Source organism: Vipera berus (assembly GCF_964194415.1).
Source record: "Vipera berus genome assembly, chromosome: 1".
Taxonomy (NCBI): domain Eukaryota; kingdom Metazoa; phylum Chordata; class Lepidosauria; order Squamata; family Viperidae; genus Vipera; species Vipera berus.
The window spans coordinates 307,291,690-307,315,470 of record NC_138202.1 but is presented as its reverse complement, the minus strand read 5'-3'; the positions used below and the strand labels follow the sequence as shown (position 1 = coordinate 307,315,470).

Genomic DNA, 23,781 nt, shown 5'->3' with positions numbered 1-23,781 from the left:
TTTTTCTGCAGACAGGAGGGGGCATGGTTTCACCATGCCGTCTGCATCCCACGGATGGGGCTTTGCTTGTTTGTGAGGCCTGGTTTCTGGCATGCCGCAGACTGGTACCAGTCCATGGATTGGGGACCCCTGCTTTAGAGAGTTTTATAGTTTGAGTGACCCAAGAAATCTTATTCTCTTTACAATTTAGGGAAGATTTTGTACAATTGGGTAGGTACTGCTGTACCTTGGACTTCAACTTTTCAACAATGTAGTTCATCATGAGGACATAGAAAGGATTCCCTAGATTCTAAGCTTGTTATGTAGAAAAACATTCTATTTCCAACATCAAATCATTATATTTCAAAATTTTGAAGAGTTATTAAGTACCACCAGAGGCAGCCTCTTTTTAAGGAGAGGAAGAAGTGACTTAATTGTCACAACAATACCAGTGAAGAAGCATATTTTGTCAAGGGCATTCGATACAAAGCGGAAACAAAATAACACAGCATATTAAAAACTAATGAATTCATTATTTTCTTTGAAGTTTTTAGAAGATGTGCACACAGTATGATAGGAGAAGGAATAGTAATCACTGCAAACAAAAAAATGAAAAGTACAAGGTAGAGACAGCGATAATTAACTTTTAACAGCAATCATTTACAAACAACTGCTAGATAAGATATGCATTCTTATTCTGGTGAACTGATTAACACATGATTATAATTCTTTTTCCCTACTTCAGGAAACAGAATTGAATATTTTCTTGAATTGTATTTTCTATATTGTTACAACATCTGTCATTTAGAAATGTGTTGCACAATAATTAGTGTGCTTATAACAATAGATGCTGCTGTTATGTACTTAGTCATAAATGCAACATATCACAACATAAGAATGCATTTTTGCTGGAGCATATTACATAAACTATATAGGACATTATTATCATACCTTTCAATGAATTCTATGGCCAGTGCAGTCATTTTGACACAATGTGATCTACTCCAAACTGGCATCATATTTTGAAGACACCGTATTAGGAAAAAAATTAGCTAACACTTCATTAGACCTATCTATCATATTTTGCACATCATACCAGACATAATTAGTCCTAAAACTCACTTCACAGCAGGAATGAGATATGCTAAGTAAACAACTGTTTACTATATTTTGCCAAGAAAAATTTGGTTTCTTGGATCATGGACTGCATTTCCTACACGAAGGACTCTTGGGCTGCACCTTACAAAAACAGGCAAAAATGTATTTGGAAAAAGACTGGCCTAACTCATCAGGAGGGCTTTAAACTAAAACTGAGGGGGAAGGGTGACCAATCTCTAGAACCCAAAACCAAACACAAATCCCAAGAAAGCAAGTCAAACAATAAGGTAGTCAGTGATGAGAAAAAAAGAAAAACTCAAACAACAATCAGGAGATGCAGGAAACATACTCATGGACAGGCATAAAAGTCTTAAATGCTTATATATAAATGCTCAAAGCTTGGGGAACAAATAGGGTGAACTAGAAGCAATAGTACATGAGGGAGGGTATGACATAGTCAGCATAACAGAAACCTGGTGGGATGAAACCCATGAATGGAATGGACTGATGGATGGATACAAATTACTCAAAAGAAACAGGTCTATAAAAAGAGGAGGAGGAGTTGCACTATATGTAAGAGAACACTACATATCTACAGAAAACCCAGACCAGCACAATACCATTGAGAAAGAAAAACAAGAAATTCAGGAAGAAACTAGCATGGCTGCACAAAGATCTCTCTGACAAACTGAAAGACAAAAAAGGACAAATATAAAAAATAGAAACAGGGGCACATTACTAAGGCCGGTTATCAGCAGGAAGCCAGAACATGAAAAGATGAAGTCAGGAAAGCAAAGCCTCAGAACGAACAAAGACTTGCAACAGAAATCAAGGATAATAAAAAAAAAAGTTTCTTCCAACAACAAAAAAGTCAAGGAAACTGTAGGCCCACTAAAGAGAGACAATGGCAAGAAAACAAACAGGCAACAGGGAGAAAGCAGAGCTGCTTAACTCATGCTTTGCATCGGTCTTCACAAAAGAAGAAACTATAGCCCATCATACAAAAAAAAAACCACTGCAAAAGACATACTAGAAACAAAAATTAAAATAAGCAAGAAAATGGTAAGAACACCTATCCGACCTTGATGAATATAAATCATCGGGACCCGACAGATTACATTCTATAGTTCTGAAACAGCTAGCAGATGTTATCTCAGAACCATTGCACCACATCTTTCATAAAGCCTGGAGCACCAGGGAAGTACCTGAGGATTGGAAAAGGGCCGATGTGGTTCCCATCTTCAAGAAAGGGGGGGAAAAACCAGACTCAGAAAACTACAGACCAATCAGTTTAACATCAATACCTGGGAAGATCCTAGAAAAGATAATCAAAAAACAGATCTGCGAACAACAAAGTCATAACCAGTAGCCAGCATGGGTTTGTTAAAAATAGATCATGCCAAACCAATCTTATTTCCTTCTTTGATAAAGTGACTAAACTAATAGACCAGCAAAATGCTGTGGACGTAGTATACTTAGATTTCAGTAAGGCATTTGATAAAGTAGACCACAACCTACTCCTTGGTAAGCTAGAAAAAGGTGGAATAGACAACATCACCACCAGATGGATCTGTAACTGGCTGACAAATTGTACTCAACGAGTAGTTCTCAATGGCACTACATCCACATGGAAAGAAGTAAGCCGTGGGGTACCACAAGGTTCCGTCTTAGGCCAGTATTCTTCAATATCTTCATAATTGACTTAGATGAGGGAATTGAAGGGAAACTCATCAAATTTGCAGATGACATCAAACTGACAGGAGTAGCCAACACCCAGAAGACAAACTCAGAATCCAAAAAGATCTTGACAAACTTGAACAATGGGCCCTATCCAAGAAAATGAGTTTCAATGTGGAGAAAAGCGAAGTCTTACATTTAGGCAGGAAAAACCAAAGGTACAAATACAGATTGAGCAAGACCCAGCTTAAAAACAGTAACTGTGAGAGGGACCTTGGAGTCCTAGTGGACAATCATTTGACCATGAGCCAGTAGTGTGCAGCAGCAAGCAAAAAAGCTAATACAATCCTGGGTTGTATAAACAAGAGACATAGAATCAAGATTATGTTGACCCGAAATTAGGGGACAGCATAGGAAGTATGAATTGTGGATATGTGCAGATGGCCCTGCTGTCTTTGGGCACTTGCAGAGTCATGGATGCAGGATCATGAAAGGACAGCAAGGAAAACGCCCCATTTCCCAGCCCACCCGGGGAACATATGGTGTTTTTAGGGAAACACTCAAAAGGGAGCATTTTTAGCTACTCCTTTCTTATCTACAGTGCGGCAGCCTTTCTGGGTGAAGTCCTTATCTTATGCGTGTCAGCTTTGCTGAGTGGATTGCTTATGTAATAAAAAAAGTATAAAAATAGGGATTTTCTGTCATTCGGGTCTTCTTCCTTTTTAGAGGAGCCCATCTTTGTTCAGCTGAATAAAAACGTAAAGCTTAAAGGCAACTTCTGGTTTCCTGTGTTTCTTTATCAAGCAACACCTCAGATCCTGCACAACAATCACACAAAGTATTAGTACCGCTATATAAAACGCTGTCAGGAAGAGCCTTTAAACTGGATGCTGTTTAAAGAAGAGGCAGCTGATGAATGGTAGATTCCAGCTTTGTGCTATGGCCTGGATTCAGCACTTTCATATCCTATATTGTTAATTATTAAAATCCAACTAGTTCTTTCTCCTTTATACCAAAATACTGATTCCTGCTTAGAATCAAACTCATGTAGATCTTTGGTCAAAACTGATAATGCCAAGTAAAGGGACTAAATAGCCTGAACTAATAGAAGGAATTTCCTATGTCCCAGTTAGCCTTGTTAAGGGGAGGAATCTGGGAAGTACCCACACATTTTTATTTTGAATAGTCTCTTTAACAAGCTAAAATATATAGTTCATTCACTCTCCTGCAAATTAAGATGGTTAAAGATTGTTTGTTTGAGGGCTTCTCCAATAGGAAGCACTTAAATGTATTTCAATTTTAGTTTCATAAACTGACCCCTAACATGACTGGAAGGCACCCTATATTTCTAGTTGCAGTTGTATAGGATTAGCTTTAATGACAACATTCTTCAAAAGTTCAGAAAATAAACTTATTAAAACAGAAATAATGAAGAACAAACCAGGTTAGACTTGCTTTGTGAGAATTAAAAAATAGATTGTCAAACTGACATATATGCATACTGCAACTGTATCAAATCTTGTATCCTCCATGTTTTCTATATTATATGCAAAGCAGAGAAAGTGAATGTTAATCCTGGTGATATAAGAACCAGAACAGATGCTTTCCTAACAATACTCATTGTTCCATATACAAACTAATCCGTAGTTGTCATTAATATAGGGTGCAATGGTGTGAATTATGGTCACAACATGAATCTGAACTGTTTTGCAGAGAATAATCTGATCCACCTACAGAGAAATGACTCTCGTTCTACTCCTACAAGTAGTGTTTATACATAATTCTAAAGAGGTAAGAACAGCAAAGAACACCTACAGATGGCACATTTAGCTGCTGATTCATTATATTCCTTCACAACAGTCAGGCTTCTTCACTGCAGAGGACAATTTAAAAATAGCATGGTTATAGTTAAACCTTTTCATCTTTCTGCAAGGGTCGATGCACATGAAACTTCCATTTTTTTTGTTCCTCATTTAAAAGTTGCCTTTTACAGGTACTGTCTAATCAATAATGGGGGGTGTCAATGGAAAAGGTTCAGTATTTTTAACCATCAAAAATTAAATTCATTTTCAGTTTAGGCCATACTTTTATTTATTGTCTCTTAGCACTACAGAGATAGCAGTGATAGGAAGGAAAACAATTTTTCCTTCTTATTTATATCTTAAGACTATCAAGGAAATAAATAGTATTTTATAGCTTGGTTTAGTTCTCAATGCTCATGAAATGAATTACTTGATCTACATACAACAGTCTAGTGATATTTTGAAGACTTACTGGACAGTTTTACAAGTGGATACATAAAGATTAGATAAATGTTACCTTCTTCTTTATAAAAATATTGTTACCTTTTAAGCTCTTTAAATATCTACCCAAATCTGTTAGTCTTTTCTATAAGGCCACTGTTTCACATGTTTTACTTTTCCATAAAGAAACAAACATATTAGTGAAGAGATAATATTGTAGTATCGACAAAATCGTTACCAATCAATTGCAAAAGTCAGCTTTACTTGGAACAGCTTACATCCTTTAATACCTTTAATATTATCAAATAACAATATCTGCCTTTCCCAGATCAATAAACTATCAAAACCAGTTTAAACAACTAGCTGAGAGTGCAACCACTATGAGTTATCAGCATGAAGCCTACAAATATCTGGGTATTTTAAGTTGGATAATATCAACCATAGACAAGTTAAAATGTGATTAGTAGAGAATATATGCAACAAATGAGAAAAATGCTAAATGTAAAGTTGAACAGTACAAACACCATCAAAGCTATCAATACCTGAGTCATAGGTACGATACAATACATTGTTGGAATTATTAACTGGACACAAATTGAATTGGACAGTTGGGATTAAAAAAGAAGAAAACACATACATTACATCCCTATAGTGATATTGGATATACAAACTGATAAAGCCATACTAAATTTGACTATGGTTGAAAAGTAGAAAATGTGGATAATTCTGGCAATATCAAGGGATATAGCAGAGAAGACAAAGAATTGGAGATTACTAAGTATCAAGATCTGAAAAATGAAGTTGAAAGATTATGGCATAAACTGGCCACGATCATCCCAGTAGTTATGGCACGCTGGATGCCATAGTAATAAATCTTCAATTTTTAGAAAACTTAGAAAATATGCTGATACACTTCTGTGAGGAATTGAACTTGGCAGAAATTTCTCTTTGAGTGCCCTGCTAATTGTCCATCAACTTTTTCATGTGAAACTGATAGTTTACTATCACTTTGTTTTTAATCACACAAATTATTTACATATTTTTTGGTCTAGCAACACACCATTGTTTATGTCAGTACAGTTGTCACCATGACTTTGGGAACAATAGTGATACAACCTTTTCTCACATCAGACTGAAATAATAGATGCTGAAGACCATATCAGAACTTCTAGCACATCAGAACAGCTGTTGGTGATTTACAACATTGGAGGTATTACTTTTCATTCATGCCTCATATAATTCAAAGTTAAAAACTCAGAATGGATTTACTATGTATATTTCAAATAAGCATACATTTAGCAACTACCTCATCATGCATGTGCCATAATCATAAACATGAACCCATTTAAAATTAATTTTTAACAGGTCTCCCAGTCAGCCCAATATAATATCTACAAAATAAACACTAATGCTGTTGATGTTACCTAGTTTGGGTAATAAGAAGGAAACAAGAAAACAACCAAGCTCAGAGCACACCAAGAATACAAACATTACATATCTAAGAACAGGAATGATTTTTAAAACATTTAGTGAGGGATTAATTGAAAATTGAGGATCTTAAAATCTTTCCTCCTTTCTCAAAACCTGTAGGCATGTACTAAAGGAATTTCCTTGTAATTCTCATTTATTTGAGCAGCAGAGCGAAAAGCAAACAGCTGCAGATTGACTCTTAGGTGATGTTTAGAAGACAAATAGGAAACGAAAACTTTGAAACATAAAAATAGTTTAGATCAAGGCTGTGCTAAAACTTAAATCGCTTACGTTTTAATCATTTTTCGCAGTCTAGTTTGAACAGTGACACTTATATTCCTTCTTCTTTTTAAAAAAAGACACTAAATTCAGACAAAAATAATCAGTTGGGGAGTGCATTCATGATGCAGTGTCATCACTGAAAAGATGATTTTTTTCAATAATATAGTAAAAGTCATGGCATTAAAGAAAAAGACCTAGATAAAAAAGCAAATAGTTGGGTTTTAAATCTTGTATGGCTTTAAAGGTGCTTGACGATAAGCTCAGACACATACTGGGAGCCAATTCATGCATGATTATTAGGAAGTTTCATAATGCTCTTAATTAAACAAAATCAAGGCAGTCTAAATCTAAATATGAAAATCCAATATCCTAACAAGCTGTATGGTTTTGTAGCAAAGTCTAAATTTAGATGTAACTTAGTTGTGCACTGCCATTACACTTCTTTAATAAGATGTACTGTTTATCATAAATATTGGTGCATCTGTGAATAATTTATAGGCAGGTTGGGCAAATGGCTCTTAGCACAGTAAATAATTCCCTTTCAACAAGATTCACAGAACTAAAGTATGAATGATATTCGTCCCAAGTTAAACATTCTTATATCAGCTAGAAAAGTCTTATGCCTTATGTGACAGCGTAAGATGTAAAAATATGCTAACATTAGCATAATAATTAACAAGGACCAACAGATTTCTCTTAAGTAACATCATAGTTATATTACTTTATATTTTTCTACCTTCATTATTTCTATTGTAGGAACATCAAATCCACATATCCTTCTTTCATTGCAAGGATGGCCCACTACTTATTGAACATGTATGTTTATATGATTGCAGTCAATTTAAATGGCCAACTATCTTGCTCATGTGACTCTGTGCAGCTTATAATAATATAAAACACATAATATATATTACAGATAGTCCTTGACTTACAACCACAACAGGGACCAGAAAATTAATCATTAAATGGTATGGTCATTAAGTGAGGCGTCATGTGGCCACATCCAATTTTATGACTCTTTTGTCAAGTTCATTAAGCAAATCACTACAGTTGTTAAACAAGACATTGCGTGACTGTGACTTGTAATCTCCTGTCACATCAACTTTGCTTATTGGAATCCAGCTGTGAAGGTCACAAATCAAGATCACATGACTGCGGTCCTCTGCAAATGTAGTACAAGTAATCCTTGAGTTACAACCATAATAAAGTCTACGCATCACAGTTGAAAGTCAGGAGGGCTGTTAAATGAACTGCCTCTCTTAATCAGTCCCAGTCCTTGCTCTCCCAAATGCATGTATTGCCTCAGTGGTGGGAGAGATCCTGGGGGGCTTATGCAGGTACAAGACCATCTACCTCTACTAGTCCATCTATGGCAGGGGTGTCAAACCCAATTTCATTGAGGGCCGCATCAGCATTGCGGTTGCCCTCAAAGGGCTGGGTGGGTGTGGCCTACTGGGTGGGCGTGGCTAGTGTGTGTATGGCCTACTGGGTGGGCATGGCCAGCAGGAGTGGGACAGATCTGAGGGTCTCCGGCAGAAGGAGGGTCTCTGGGCCAGGGCCAAGGTAGCGGGGGCCATTCCCTCACTGTTTCCAGGATGGCTTCGCGGGCCACATGAAACCACTTCGCGGGCCGGATCCGGCCCCCGGGCCTTGTGTTTGACATGTCTGATCTATGGTGACAGGGGGTAGGGAGAAGAATATGGAACCTAGTGGGCCGGCAGAGTAGGCCCAGGGCCTGTGGGCAGGATGGGGGGGGGGGAAACAGGCAGGGCGCATGCTGCAGCATCTCAACTACAGGGGTGTTGCAACGGACATAACTTTGGGACTGGGTCATACATTTGTCATAATTTTGAACCATTGCTAAGTGACCAGTTGTAAGTTGAAAACTACCTGTAAGTGCTAGACAGTTGCCAAGCACCCAGATATCACATGACCATGGTGATGTTCTGACTGTCATAGATTTGAGGATTTGTTGTAACTTTTTTCAGTGCTACTATAAATAAACTCATTGTCATAGGTTGAGGACTAGTCATGCCTTCATCTGCATCTCAGTGTCTTATTATTAAAGATTATAACTGCAGTAATAAAACTCATATAAATTAAAAAGGAGAGGAAGAGAGGGAGGGATTTCTAACCTACATCACAAGTATAAATAATTTTGGCAATTTTTCACCTCTTCTTAATTTATAACCAATGAATTTTTCATCCCACATCCCATCTCTTACGTATAAACAAATTCATAAAGCATCATCTTCACCTGAAATTCATTAAGAGTTGCAAAAATAACAACATATATTTTAACTTTGATCAAATAGACCAATTTTATATTCCTTCCTTTTACTACCAATCTTCAAGTAATGGCATAGAACTTGATTTCTTTTCATTTCTTTTTTTTTACCTGTTCTCACATGATTCATCCAAGCTTTAACAAACCTCTTGCAAATCTAATATAAAAGTATTATCCAGGTCACTGTCTTGATTTCTTATTTGTAATTCTTTTTTTATTTTTAAAGTATCAAATAATTTCTTTTGTATACCCAATGAAACATCTTTTTTCATGTCATCCTTGCAGCTTGTGATTTATAGATCCACTTCCAGTGCTGTTGCTTCATTCTGCTCAGTCTCTGTCTTATCCAATAAAACTTATTCCTCTTCTGCCATTTCTTTCACACAAATAATTCACAGAAGCAAACATTGCAAGTGACACTCTTGATATTAACTTCGGATCCCATTTTTTTAAAAAAATATTCTTCAATGTTTCCAATGTTATAATATTTTGGGTCATTCTATAGCTTTAATCAGGTTTATCTATTCTTCTCCTTTAATTAAAATCTTTAGTTCCCTCTAGTGTTCAGGTTTTCTAAATTGTTCACATCTTTATTCTGTTATAGAAAAACAAGCAAATCAACTTTTCCTTAGAAAGAATTCTTTATAATTAACTCCAAGATCTTATTTCAAATTTATCTGCATGCCCAAACCATTTATAACTGTATAAAATCAAAGACTTAATTGCCTTTTTGCCATTTATTTCTTTTTTTTAATTCTTAAGCTTTTAGTTAAAAAATTATTTCATTAAAGTTTAAAAGCAGACTTACCTGGTATTTTTAGACTTATCAATCCAAAAAATTCTAATAGCTGAAAAGAAGTTAGTAAGCAATTTCCAAATGAGATTAGAAAAGGATATATGGAAATGTAGTATCCTTTTAAAGGCACCAACTGTGGTTTGAAAAGTTGGTTGGCTATTCCTACAACTCCCAGTCCTTAACACTGGCTGGAGATTGCTGTCTTGAGGTCTTCTCGTGAGTAGCAACAATCTATAGCACTTGTAGGTGATCCTCTTAAGAGACATAGTGGTTCAGTGGCTTAATGATGGTGGAGATGGTCTCTGCTCCAGTGGTTCGAATCCTAGCACTGTGTAGCGTGGTGAGCTCCCATCACTTGCCTCAGCTTCTGCTCACATGGCAGTTTGAAAGCATTTTCTGTACGAGTAGATAAATAGGTACCAGTTTTGTGGAGAGACAAGCCAGCACTTTGTGTGGCAGTTAAAATCCTGAAGACACTGAACCTTCCTGGCTGAGATGTCCATTTGTGATGCGAATTTGTGGAAGGAGAAGGGCCTTGGATGACACTGCAGGAAAAACTGCTCATCTTTCTCTCAGGTGCGAAACTGGCTTGCCCTCTTGTGTTGCACTGTGGGAAGCACACAAGCATGTACCTAACAGACCTAGTAAACAGGCAGCCAGACTACTACTCCACATTAGCACTGTAGTCTCTTGGCTAATGTAACACATCATATGCTAAATAAATAAATCCCATCCTCTCTTTGTCAAAGAGGTATGAAGAGCCCATCTATTCACCAGCTCTTCATTCTTCATATGGTCATCAGCTCCGCTTTTCGCAGAGCTGTCTTCAGTCCACAATTTCCTCACCTGGAATTCCTGTGTTAAAATATCTTTACGAAGCTGAGATAACCCAAGAACAGCTTAAGGTGCTCCAGGCTGGATGTCAAGTTTTTTCTATTTTTCATCATGTGTAGAGCAGGGAACATAGGATGATACACGCCAGGGAGAGAGCTGGAAATGATGCATTCCATGCCAGCAATCTTTTGGCTCCAAGTAGTTCTGCTAGTTTCCTGTGGGATCACCCTCTTCAGTCTGGTTCCTGTCTCTCAGTTTCTTTTGGCTGTAAGAAAAACAGGATCTCTTGCTTCCGCAGCCTCTTTTTTTTTTAAGTAGATTTGTGAATCTAGAGCACAAAGTCTAGAAACTGACCAGTCTGTGTCTATAACTGAATTGTCATTGAAAGTGTAAGTTGAAAAATTCAGTTCTTGTACTTGTGTAGCCTGCCTGGCAGGGAATTCTCTTCCCTCCTTGCTTCTTCTCCTCTCATTGGCTACATTTTGTCTGCACAAATCTGAAGAACCACTAGATACCAGCAAAGAGTTAAGCCAAAGTTTCAAGGAATAACAACAAACAATTAAATCACTCAGCAGTGCAATAGGAAAGAAAAAAGACAGAGTGCATAGGATGACCAGGAAACAGTGCATTGCCACTGGAGGTCTTTCACATGCCGGATGATGTAGGGCACAGTTGGAATTTCAGTTGACAGAACCGTCTTCCACATCAACCAGCTCTCAAAAAGTTACACGTTAAAGTTACATGGATAGCAGTATAGCACAAACCCATTCAGAAGACAAAGTAAGAGTACCCTTTGGGAGAGCAAGGCATAATTTCTTGCTGACTCCAGAAAGGAAGTGGAGCATATAAGCTAGCTATAGATGTGACCAGGGTACAAAATTAAGTGGCTCATTTCATAATGAAATTTTATTTAAAAAACAAATGCCAAAACCAATAATCAACTGATATTTGATACACAATGAATGTATGTTTTTTTACAAAATATTCAAAAGGGATTCCTTTACAAACTATTGCACTTCTTTATCAAATCTAAGGCCAAAAATGTTACCACACTGTGACTTTTTCTAAAATATATCTCAAAATCCACAGTAATAACAGTCTTTCACCCTTCTCAAATACTATTTCCCCCCCCCTTAGAAATCCCAACATTAAGCTAATAATTTCAAAGACTGTCGCACTGCTATGTCTCTAAAGAAAGTAGGTGACTGAATAACTAAATGCAAAGCACATTATTCACAACAGCCAGCAATGTTGTGGAGTACATTTACTTCTATATTAGCACTAAAACTAAGAACTGGTACAAAGGAAGTGATGAAGAGCTATAAAAAGGTCTGTGAGAATATTTTCCACAGGCATAGACTTGCAGTGAGGCCTATATACATATATAAAGAAGAAAGCTAATGTGTATCACAGAACTTACATTCTGAAAGTATGTTTTTCTACGTTTTAAAATACTGATATTTCTAAAATTTTCCAGAACATTCTGAGCATAGTGTATTACACATAATTGCAAAAATGTTTTGTCATGGAGCACCACTGCCTGAAAACATACATGTTTGGTTTTGCTGATAAATCATAGTTTATGTGTTTAGGGATTTATGAAAGACCCAAGCAACTACAGCTTCTTTAACACAGTATCAATACAGCATTTTAAGTCAAAACAATCTATGGGGTAACTTGATGAATAAAATAGCTCTGATGCAAAATAGTATATTACAGAAATATATTTCTATCCTGTGTTCTTGATACTCATTCTGCATTCTATCAAATACCTAGAATATTTAAATTACTTTTTCCTACAGCAAAGAATTCAAACATTAATAAATTCCAAATTCCATTGTTAAAACATCAAGTACTTTTTTGTTGTACTCGTTTTGGTATTTCTCTTTAATTGCAGGTCTGTTTGCTTTGACTGTACTTGCCCAGCTCTTACAGCAAATTTAGCAATCCAGGATGCAATGAGGGTTTTGGTTTTCAGCCAGCTTATCACATTCTGAGTAGGGATGAGATGGGATGATAGCCCAAGGTCACCCAGCTGGCTTCTGTGCTTAAGAGAGAACTGGAACCCACGTCTCCATATTCCTAGTCCAGCACTTTAATCACTACATGATACTGATTCTTATTTAGGCTCTTTTGTATTATACAGATAGTCCTCAACTTACAATAAGTGGGACCAGAGTTTCTGTTGCTAAGCAAGACAGTTGTTAAGTGAGTCTTGCCTAATTTTACCACCTTTTTTGCAATGGTTAAGCAAATCATTGCAGTTAATTGAATCATGCGGTTATTAAGCAAACCAGGCTTCCACCCATTAACTTTGTTTGTTGGAAGTCGGCTGGAAAGCAAATGGTGATTACATGACCTTGGGACATTGCAACTATCCTAAATATATGGAACCAAGTGCAAAAATTTTATCATGTTACTGTGGGGATCCTGCAATTGCCTTTAAGTGCAAGGTACAGTTGAAACAACTTTTTTCAGTGTCTTTGCAACTTTGAACAGTTGCTAAATGAAAGATTGCAACTTGAAGACTACCTGTTGAGTAGTCTTTGAGCATAATTTCTGAACAATTTTGGAATAAGTATGTATGTGTGCATATATATCTGTGTGTGTGTCTATGTATACACACACACACTTTTATATATATATATATATATATATATATATATATATATATATATATATACACACACACGTGTGTGTGTGTGTGTATGTGTGTATGTATACACACACACACTTACACAGATGCCATTGTATTCAAAGAGTTCCCATGTACAGTAAACACAGGACTGCCCTACGCACAGGACGAATAATGGCATAAGATCTATTTTTAAAACTGGGATAATATACACAAGACAGTATAGAATTTCACTCCCAGTTAGATGATTTCATTTCTTCAGATACTGAACTCTATCCCAATGTGCTGACAGCTTTACAACCAAATAGAGCATAAAAAACCCACATGATTAGATGAATCCTAAACACACACACACACACACACACACTTTTAAAGTCGTACCCTCCCCACCACACCCCAAAGAACAACATATTTGTGCAGGCAGGAAAAAGACAGAAAAATAACTAAGGATTTGAAAGAGCATCCATGATTCAGCAAAAAATTAGCTGTACTTTTTGATTCAAATGCAGGTGAGGAGGAAGAACATGGATGATTTTGGAAAGGAAGGGGAGAAGGAAATGTCAGAGGCAAATAGATAACAAAAAGCCAAAAGAAGTGGGATTAGAACCTGAACAAACAAATGAGAGAGAAGGCAAAAACACAAATATAAAAAGAAATGGCAATGAGGAAAAAGTAGAGGTTTTGGAACAGGAAAAATGGGTCCAGGATGCAACTAATGAATTCTGTATAGAGCTAAATTATGTAACTCAAACAACATTCAACTGGTGCTTAGATCAATGCTTTCAATGCAAGAGATGCTCTGGACACATATTTCGTTTTAATCTATGGCACCCTCTGCATTTTTGTGTAACTGGCTGGTCCAAAGAAAACCAAACTATATGGTAACTAAACTCATAGTTGCTAATGCATCCTAACTTCGCTGAAATGCATGTAATTTTCTGGGGTTTTTTTCCCCCTTGGATATGCTGCTGAAATACCCAAACAACTTTTGAGGATACTTGGGTCAAAGCTCAGCTGACTTTATAGAGCTTAAATTCACTTAATTCAATTTTTATGTTCAGGCCTTATATCATTGTGATTTCATCAAGAAACATACAAAAACTCTAATTGAAAAATATATATAAATAAAGAATGGGATCATCTTTTTGATTACCAAACCTTCCAGCTGCTGTTAAACAAAAGCCAGACTATTTAATTTTAACATGAAAAAATGCATCTGTGTTAACCTGCATCACATGGGAAAGCTATCCAACAGTTTTTTTCTCATTAAATGAGAGGTTCAAGATGATCCAATTAGGAAACAGTTGATGGTAAGATTGTTCAAAGCATTTTATTGCATTGGATCTAAAAAGTGTTTTGTTTTTCTCACAATCTATTTCAAATTAAGGAATACATTTCACTCTTTTGGTCAGCTAAAGCAGCACTCAAAGATGGACAAGTAACAACAGTCACAGAATTGAATTTAATAATCAGTTTGGCTGGCAGAAGTAAAAGTGGTCCTTGATAGTGATTGTGTTACAAACACTTGGACAGATGTACTTATGACAACTGAAATCTCTTTATAATATGGATCGGTAAGGTAGGGTTCATCCTTACATCTGGGACATTTGCCAACATCATTTTAGGAGACTAAAACATTCCTGGATGAATATTTTCTCTTGGAACTCAGGACAGAATGTTTAAACAAAATGAGGGCAGTGATGTGGTGTCCATTTTCATATTATATTTTTTGCAATGGGATCATTCAATTTCCAGGTCACCTAACATGCAAAGGCTGCCCCAAAAGATACAGCTGCTACTTATCTGTCTGGCCAAATAAAAGAGACAACCACTAACTCCTAATTTTTCTCTACATGAATGAGTGCCTTTATGTAGCCTTTTCCTTTGGAAATAGACAATGTACCACAATATTAAAGCTTAATTTTAAAAGAAACCCATTTTTTTTAAAAAAAAACTTTGCATGTGTACCAAATACAATCATTGGAGGATTTATTAATGTGGATTTTCTGCAGCATATATATGGAGCTTTTTAATATGCACTTAGGAGAGCAAGGAAAGAATTGTTCCAGAGAGGACTAGTGCATCTCTCTAACAGAAACAGAATAATTGCCTTGCATAATTGCATTTTTTTCTTACTTCCTAGTTAGAAGCATAAGAGAAGAAAATGAAGATGCACTTTCCTAGTCACATTTTCAGCATCTTTGAAGGGTAAGGATTCTTTTACAGCTTTCTGCATGAAGTATCTTCTTCTGCAGGACTTATTTATTTAAGGAAGAGCCCTTTTAACTTACCTTGGTAGGATGCAGTCATTTAAGAGGTCGCTCCTCTAATGGATTTGAATAGGAGGAAAACAGTGTTTTACCTTCAGCCTTTCTCTTTTCCCAATCCACTGACTTGAGCAGCAGCAAGGCAGGCAAGGCTGTGGGAGGATGTTTTCCCGTTTCAGCATTTTGTGCACATCAGATCAATAGCCAGAGGCTGCCTCCTCCGGCGTGAAGGAGGACCTGCCTGTCAGAAGCAGCCTGAGCTCTCTCGCTCCCCCCCTTCCTCCCTCCCCAAGAGCTGGGCGTTCTTTGCTACCGCTTGTCACACGAACCAGCCACTCACTCACCGCCTGTGATCTGTGCAGGGCCGAAGCACAGCGCCAATTGGAGCCACAAGACCACCAGGGAGAGTTTAGACTGGCATCGCTGAAACAGCGGTGGAGGCGGCGGCAGCGGCTGCTCTAGGCACGGATCCCCGCTGTTCGGGTTCATTCCATGATACATCTTTCATCCGCAAAGGGCATCCGGATTGAAACGGTCTGCAAACAGAGCAGGCAATCTGCTTTAGCGGGGAGGAGGAGGGGGGGAATTTCCTCCGCGCAACTCCCCCTGGTCCGATCTAGACAGGGTGGGGGGGGCACCCAGACTTTCTTGGCTTCTCGAACCTCAAATGCAGGGGGTCTTCAAACTTGGCCCTTTTATGACTTGTGGACTTCAACTCCCAGAATTCCTCAGCCAGCAAAGCTGGCTGAGGAATTCTGGGAGTTGAAGTCCACAAGTCATAAAAGGGCCAAGTTTGAAGACCCCATCCATCACCCAGCCCGGTTACCCATTCGGCTCTTCTGCGCTCCCTGCTGGCAGGATGGCAGCACTGCGGTACCAAAAGGAAGGGGGTGGGAAAAAATTGGTCTCCTAAAACAAATGCTTCCCCCGCTTTTTTCGGCTCTCCGGGTCTGCGACGGATCCACCTCGGGCAAGGCAATTCCTTTCCCAGCGCAGAAAAGCCCCTGCGCTAACGGACACGCCGACCTGTCCACGTCCCTGGCTGGCGCTCGGGTTAGACGACCAGGCGACCCAGTTTTTCCTCCAACCGAACCCCGCCCCCCACCTCCAGGTCCTCCGAAGATAAGCTTGGTAATTTGCAAAAAAAAAAAAGCACCTCTTGAGTATCTCCTGCCAGTGAAATATATCTTTTTTTTTGGGGGGGGGGAAATACGGGATGTAAAGTTATTTCCCTTCACGTCGGCACCTGCTTTCGCCCAGAACCCCTCCTTCGTGACCAGCCTCGGGATTCGCCTGCCTTTTTCGCCTGACCTGCCCGCCCCCGCCCAGCTCCTACCGGTGGACCCTTCGAGCGTCCTTACCTGAGGGCTGCCTGCCTGCCTGCATGGAGCCTCCGTCGTTTTCCCCAGCGGGGGGGGGCACCGCGACTCTCGGCGGCTGCTCCCGCCGCCTCCGCCGCGCCGCACTGCCCTCGGCTGCTTAGCGGAGGAGGACTGAGAGACGCTCGCGGCGCGCGCCACTGCTCGCGCTCATCCTACCTGGCTGCAGGGGTGGGCGGGGCCAAGAGCCAAAGGCCCGCGAGGCTCTGGCGCCGGCTGCAGCAGCCGCCGCCAATCAGAACGCGAAGCGTGCACCTGCTTGTGCGCGAGCTGCTTTGTCCTGCTCTTCCCGGGAGGCCCGGGTCTCTCCGCCAGTCTAGCCGGGGGGGGGGGAGCCCAGCAGCCGCGCCGCGTTTTCCCGGTGATAAATGAGCCACCGCGATGACAGCGGCGGCAGTGGCAGCAGCAACGTAAAAAAAAAAAATCTTTCCTTACTTCAAAGCGTGGGCGTTTGTGATAGAACTACCAATATCTGAGCTGTTAAAAAAAAATAAAAATAAAACCCGGCCGTTAGATGTTAGGCGATAGTATTATTTGCTGGGCTTTAGTTGTCGTCCGGATAATAAGGCAACCCAGATAGGGAGTCTCGTCGTCTCCCTTTCTTGCTCTGGAGCTGAATCGTGCATGAAAGGATTGCAGCGCTCCTTTTGGAAAGCGCAGCAGGATCCAGGTGTGCTTTGAGTAAAAAAAAAAATCACGCTTGCTTGGAGGATCGCAGTTAAATAAATGGACCCTACTGGGAAATGGAAGGGACGGCCATTTTCCGAAATTGCCACGGGCTTGAAAGACGAAAAATTGAATAGGATAGTTTTTATAAACTTGATTCCATAGTAAGCGGGTTGGAACTAACCTCCTTCGGTGTTCCCGAAAAGGCCTTAGGAGCGCTGTTTCCACCTTTCCCTAATTTAATAGGTTGATTGATGCACAGAGGCTGGAAGTTCAATGCTAACTGTGATGTACATAATGTGTTTATGTAAATAAAGTATTTGGTTAAGCATCAAAGCCTCAATCAAGAAAAATGACTTCAGAATCAGAAGTGCGCTCTTGTGGGAGGGACTTGATTTGTTTTGTAAACAAATTCCTTAATTTGAATTCCCCAAATTAAAGAAGAGGTGGAAACTAATTAAATACATAAATCTCAACTCTTGATCCCTTCAGTTTTACTCTTTCCATTTAAAAAGAGTAACTGAGGCAATGAATTAAACGTTACAGGCCTAGAAGATTCTGTAATCTGTACTTGAAAATCTGTCTCCTGATTTGAAGTTAATTTATGACTTGTAGTGTTTATGAAAATTAGACTCAAATATAGTACTTTGCCTTTAAAGATATGCTGGCATTTCCCTTTTGAGTAGTTAATAATGTTTATTGCATATTAATCATACATATACACTATTCATTTTGAAATGCTTTCTGTGATATGTTTGTTAATTTAGTTTTCTTTACAATTTGAGGTTTACAATTAAAATGTGTTTTTTAATGAGTGCTATAATGATTATCTCTGCAGTGCTAATAGCTTTCCAGTTATGTGGACAGAATATATGATTTCTCAAGGTATGAAAGAGGGGAAAAAACCTCTCACAAAATGAAATTGTAGTTTTCCTGATTGAGATTCTGGTGATGAACAGTTGCAGCCCAAACTCTTATCACATATCTTATCTGAAAATGTAAGGAACTGAACCATAGGATCTTCATGCAGAACATCTGATTTTCTCAGTATGAGCAGCTGTGATCCCTCTCTGTTCTAGTTGTTCTCATCTCCCATCTCATATACACACACACACACATATATATATATATATATAGCTTATCTATTAGGTTTCAAAACATGAGCAAATTTAGCATTACTTCTTTCCCAGAAAAAATGAAAGTGAACATTCTAGAACTCAGAACCACAACTTCTGATGCACAAAGCGGCACAAAAGCAATTTAACAAATGTGGCACAAAATAGTGAGAATTTGGGGGAATGATAGGATTCTTGATATTAAAGAATGCAAAACTAAACACAGTCAAATGCATACTTTGGACTTTAGAGCAATGTAAATAGTAACAGTAAGATTTCTTATTAGGAGAAGTTACTGGGAAAAGGAGCCCAAGTTGGGAAAAATAGTGAAAAAAGGTATCAAATAAAAAAATACTAAGAATAAAGTAGAAGAAAAATTAGTTTTATTGTATTTTGAATGTTGATCCCTGATTGTATACAGTTATTGACTTTTAAAGGTAAAAGGTAAAGGTTCCCCCGCACATGCGTGCTAGTCGTTTCCAACTCTAGGGGCCGGTGCTCATCTCCGTTTCAAAGCCAAAGAGCCAGCGCTTGTCCAAGGACGTCTCCGTGGTCATGTGGCCGGCATGACTAGACGCCAAAGGTGCACGGAACGCTGTTACCTTCCCACCGTAGTGCTCCCTATTTTTCTACTTGCATTTTTACATGCTTTCGAACTGCTAGGTTGGCAGAAGCTGAGACGAGTAACAGGCGCTCACTCTGTTACACAGCACTTGGGATTCGACCCGCCAAACTGCTGACCTTCTGATCGACAAGCTCAGCGTCCTAACCCACTGAGCCACCGCGTCCCTTTATTGACTTTTAGAAATGTACTAATATCCATATGTTTAATTCCAAATTATGAATTTGGAGAGTTGTATATTATTCAGATAAGGGACGCGGTGGCTCAGTGGGTTAGGACACTGAGCTTGTCGATCAGAAGGTCGGCAGTTTGGCGGGTCGAATCCTGAGTGCCGCGTAACAGAGTGAGCGCCTGTTACTTGTCCCAGCTTCTGCCCACCTAGCAGTTCGAAAGCACGTAAAAATGCAAGTAGAAAAATAGGGACCACTACGGTGGGAAGGTAACAGCGTTCCGTGCGCCTTTGGCGTCTAGTCATGCCGGCCACATGACCACGGAGACGTCCTCGGACAAACGCTGGCTCTTCGGCTTTGAAACGGAGATGAGCACCGGCCCCTAGAGTCGGAAACGACTAGCACGCAAGTGCGGGGGAACCTTTACCTTTACCTTTATATTATTCAGAAATGGTTGATTGAAGCAACCTATTCAATAAATGAATATGTTCTAATGAACAAAACAAATGGAATAAAGCAGACGAAACCAATGTGATAAAACCAAAAATTTAATGAACATCTGAAAATCCTAAACAACATACACAGAAGCTGGAAAAGATGAATAGACCTCTTTCTAAACAATATAGGACAGATACAGCATTCTCAACCAGCTAAAGCTTCAAAATACTGTACCTGGAGCATGAGCTATTAGTGGGTGCGTGCAGTTGAAAAGGTCTGTTTTTCAACTGACCTGGGACAGGTAAAGAAGAATGGGGATTTACCAAAGGACTATGGTAAACATTGTCTCACAGAACATCAGCAAGCCGTCACGGCCAACCCTGGAAGCTCATGCTGCATTCAACCCTTAATCTTCCAGGGGCCATCTTTTCATTTGAACCCCAATACTTTCCTCCTTCCGCTCTCCCTCCAGTACCATAGCTTCCCTTCTATTTATTTATTTTTTAATCTTAAACTGCAATTTGGGAACATTGCTACTTTGTTCTCATGCTTTCTTGTTACAAGATTGAAAGAACCATCTACAGTATTGCCTATTGTTTTGATTATTGTAGCATCAGAACTATAATAGACCACCAGAAAAAAAAAGGGGGGGGGAAGGAAGACAGGATCTATGTTGGTGTAAAATGTGCCACACAGTTGGACTACAGATTATGCATGAACCAGCAATCCTGGGCTAGGTGAACAGAAGAAAAGCGTCAAAAACATTGGAATTAATTCAACTCTAGACTGCATTTTCAAGCTATAGGAATGGAAAGACCAATAATGTTGCCCTGTTCAGGCTACAGGAATGGGCAGGCCAAAAATCAGGGAAATGACCAATCAGATCTTGTGGTAGCCATGTCCAACTGAGCATCTGCCTAGCCCCATTGCCAAAGCACCACAATCCAGACTGGAATTTCTGAAGTTAAACAGCTGAGACCAGCATGGTTGACAAGCAGCTTAGGCTGCATTGTAGAATAAACCCAATAAGATGCACGGTTTTCTATAAGAAAGACTGGGAGTACATTAACTTTAGGCAGCATTGCTATGTATTGAATATAGCCAGGTCACAATATAGAATATTATTGTGTCAGGCAAAATGCGAAATAGAGCAATATGTTTTATTGTATGTATATGTGGATATGTACAAAAAAAACCCCAAAGTACAATACATAGTACAATTCAGAAATTTTTAGGATTTAAGTTTGACATGAAACCACAATTTTCTTACAGGTATAATGTCAGAAAAACAATAAACAATAAGCATAATTTAATGAGATAGCTGCTCAGAGCAGCAAGAATAAATTTTGCTTAACACTGGAAGAAAGGTACAATTCCAATAATATCTGATTGGGAACTTAAATTTGGAGAATACGCAGCAATGTCAAAACTTTGAGGCAATTTGCAATGGTTCTTTTTTCAATGTTATACTCAACTTTGGAAGAAAATGTCAAATAATTTTATGCTTGTAATATCGATATCCTACATTATAATGAATATAGATAGAATATTTTGTCTCTTCTCTATTTACCATATTCTAAGTTTTCTAAATAGCAAGAGATCAATAATCTTCAATTAATATTTAAAAACATTGCTGTCTTGAAACAATACAATGTATCAAAGTTTATTGTAATATAACAGAAAGGAGGAGGAAGAAGTATAATGCTTACGGGATTTATGACAATATTCTGAGCACTGTTCTTGGATTCAAAGGGAAAAACTGCTTGGAGCATGCAGAGATGCTGGTATAGCACCTATCAGCCACCCTTTAAGACAGCTGCATTATTTTCAACATATGCAACACAACCTCAGGAAGAGCACATCTGATTTAAGGAGTTGCCAACAGGTGTTAACAACTGTTGCCGTTCAGATTCCTTTGAAGCACTGCACAGCTGTAGAGAACAATGTAAATGTCAAAAGTCATAAATGTAAGGGATTTAAAATTTCTGATGATAAGATGCAGAATGCCTTCCTTCCTTCCTTCCTTCCTTCCTTCCTTCCTTCCTTCCTTCCTTCCTTCCTTCCTTCCTTCCTTCCTTCCTTCCTTCCCCAGAAGAACTGAGCTTGTGGAATAGTAGTGAGAGGTCTCAACTCTCCTCTCCCACATAACCTCTGGTCTTATATATCCAAAGCTCACTTTCCTCTTTTAGTATAGCTTCTTGCTAGTTACCACTGCTACCACCTATTTTCTAGGGAGATACCTTTGCATGAGGGCCTCTACTTTAATCATACAATCTAAAATAGAGATTCCGCAGTCTAGAATTTTACTGGCACAAAGCCAAACATAAACCAGATAAAAACTGTCAATTTTATAGCTCCACTTCCTAGATCAGAGGTATAGAGCATATAACTAAGAAAGTCAGCCTCCCCATTCTTTGGATGTTAGATAAAAATCCTAAGATAGGAATAAAATAATTTTATTAAGGAAAAAGAGGATGTAAAAATTCCTTTTGTGATTTTAATTCCTTACCTGCAAAACAGTAAAAAATAAACATCTAATCCTATTAAAATCACAGCATTTTCGAAGACTCTTCCATCAAAATGCTACAAAGGAAAATATTAGTTTGGGGCAGATCACTAAGTGGAAGTAATATAGGAAACTGCCATCCAGAGATCCAATAAGCTTCAAACATACAATACTAAACTTCCATATATAAGATAAACATTAGAAACAATAAAGATATTGACTGGCACACAAAAATAAACAACTTTCGTGCAGTATTAACTAGGTATTCTATCTATGTCTATCCAAGTCGCAGTTCCTTTTGAATCAGAAGTCTTTCTCATTCAATTCTAATTTTACTTTGGTTTTCTGGAAATTCTGGGAACTGAAGAGTGGTAGCTTCAACTTTCTCTTCTTTCAATCTTGGCACTTTTATCCTTACAGCCTTTCTACTTAAAATCTTCAATTTCAAGCAGACAAATGCTTTTTTACCTGGGCAAGGAGAAATTGCAGGGGGGGTGGGGAGGGAGAGAAATATCTTTCTCTCTAGGTGAGAAGAAGTACATCACACTCAATCAGATCCTAGTTTGGCATAGCAACAGTGTCTCTTGGCCATCTGCAATAAGGCTGGGAGAGTGCTACGTTCACACCAGGTGGCCTGAAAGTCTCCTTGGAGAGAACGTGCCATGCCTCCTTTTTCCTTCCTGATCTCACTCCATGGGAGAAGGGGCCATAAAGAGCAAGATTAGAGTCGTAAGGGAATGCAGTCCAGTGGCAAGTGGCCTGGTCAAAACTTGTAAACCTATTGAATATTGAAAGAATTGTTGAAATACTAAAACCCCAAGCAGAGGTAAAGTTAAGCTTTCAGCTTGCAAATATAAGAATTGATTTATAGTGACAGCTGGTCATGTTTAATTTCTGGCATGTGATGAAATCAAAACATCAGAGAGATTCATAGCACTCCCTCTTTTTTCCTCTGGATGTTATGCAGAGTACAGTGAACATGTGTGGATGCAGAAAAAAGTGAAGATTTAGCCAGAAATAGATTCAGATGGTTTTCCTGATCATAACAACTTATTTTGTTTCTTTCATTTATTTAAAATATTTATATAATCTTATTTTTTTTAAAAAAAATCTCAAAGTGGTTTTCAATAAAAATGAGAAATGCAATGTAAAAACCTTATGTGGGGGATAAATGTAAATTGATAGGATTACTATGGTCCACATGACTCAGCCTTCCATCCTTCCGAGGTAGGTAAAATGAGGACCCAGATTGTTGGGGGCAATTAAGCTGACTTTGTAATAATGCCGCTGGGGTGTGTGTGAAAGCCCTAATAAGCA

At 38.6% G+C, this 23,781-nt stretch overlaps 1 protein-coding gene across 2 annotated transcripts in view; it reads right to left on the bottom strand.

The window, feature by feature from the left end:
- The window catches only part of SUSD4 (sushi domain containing 4), a 56,653-nt gene extending 39,567 nt beyond the window's left edge, over positions 1 to 17,086 (bottom strand). The window contains exons 1-2 of one of the 2 annotated variants that reach the window (XM_081315393.1): positions 16,930 to 17,086; positions 15,913 to 16,104 (exon numbers count right to left, since the gene is read on the bottom strand). In XM_081315393.1, coding sequence (XP_081171519.1) covers positions 15,913 to 16,069 — 157 coding nt within the window. In that variant the 5' untranslated portion in view covers positions 16,070 to 16,104; positions 16,930 to 17,086. Of the gene's footprint in view, positions 1 to 15,592; positions 15,721 to 15,912; positions 16,105 to 16,929 lie in introns of those variants that run through there. The other variant, XM_081315394.1, reaches the window with a different exon arrangement.
- Between the last annotated feature and the right edge of the window lie 6,695 nt (positions 17,087 to 23,781).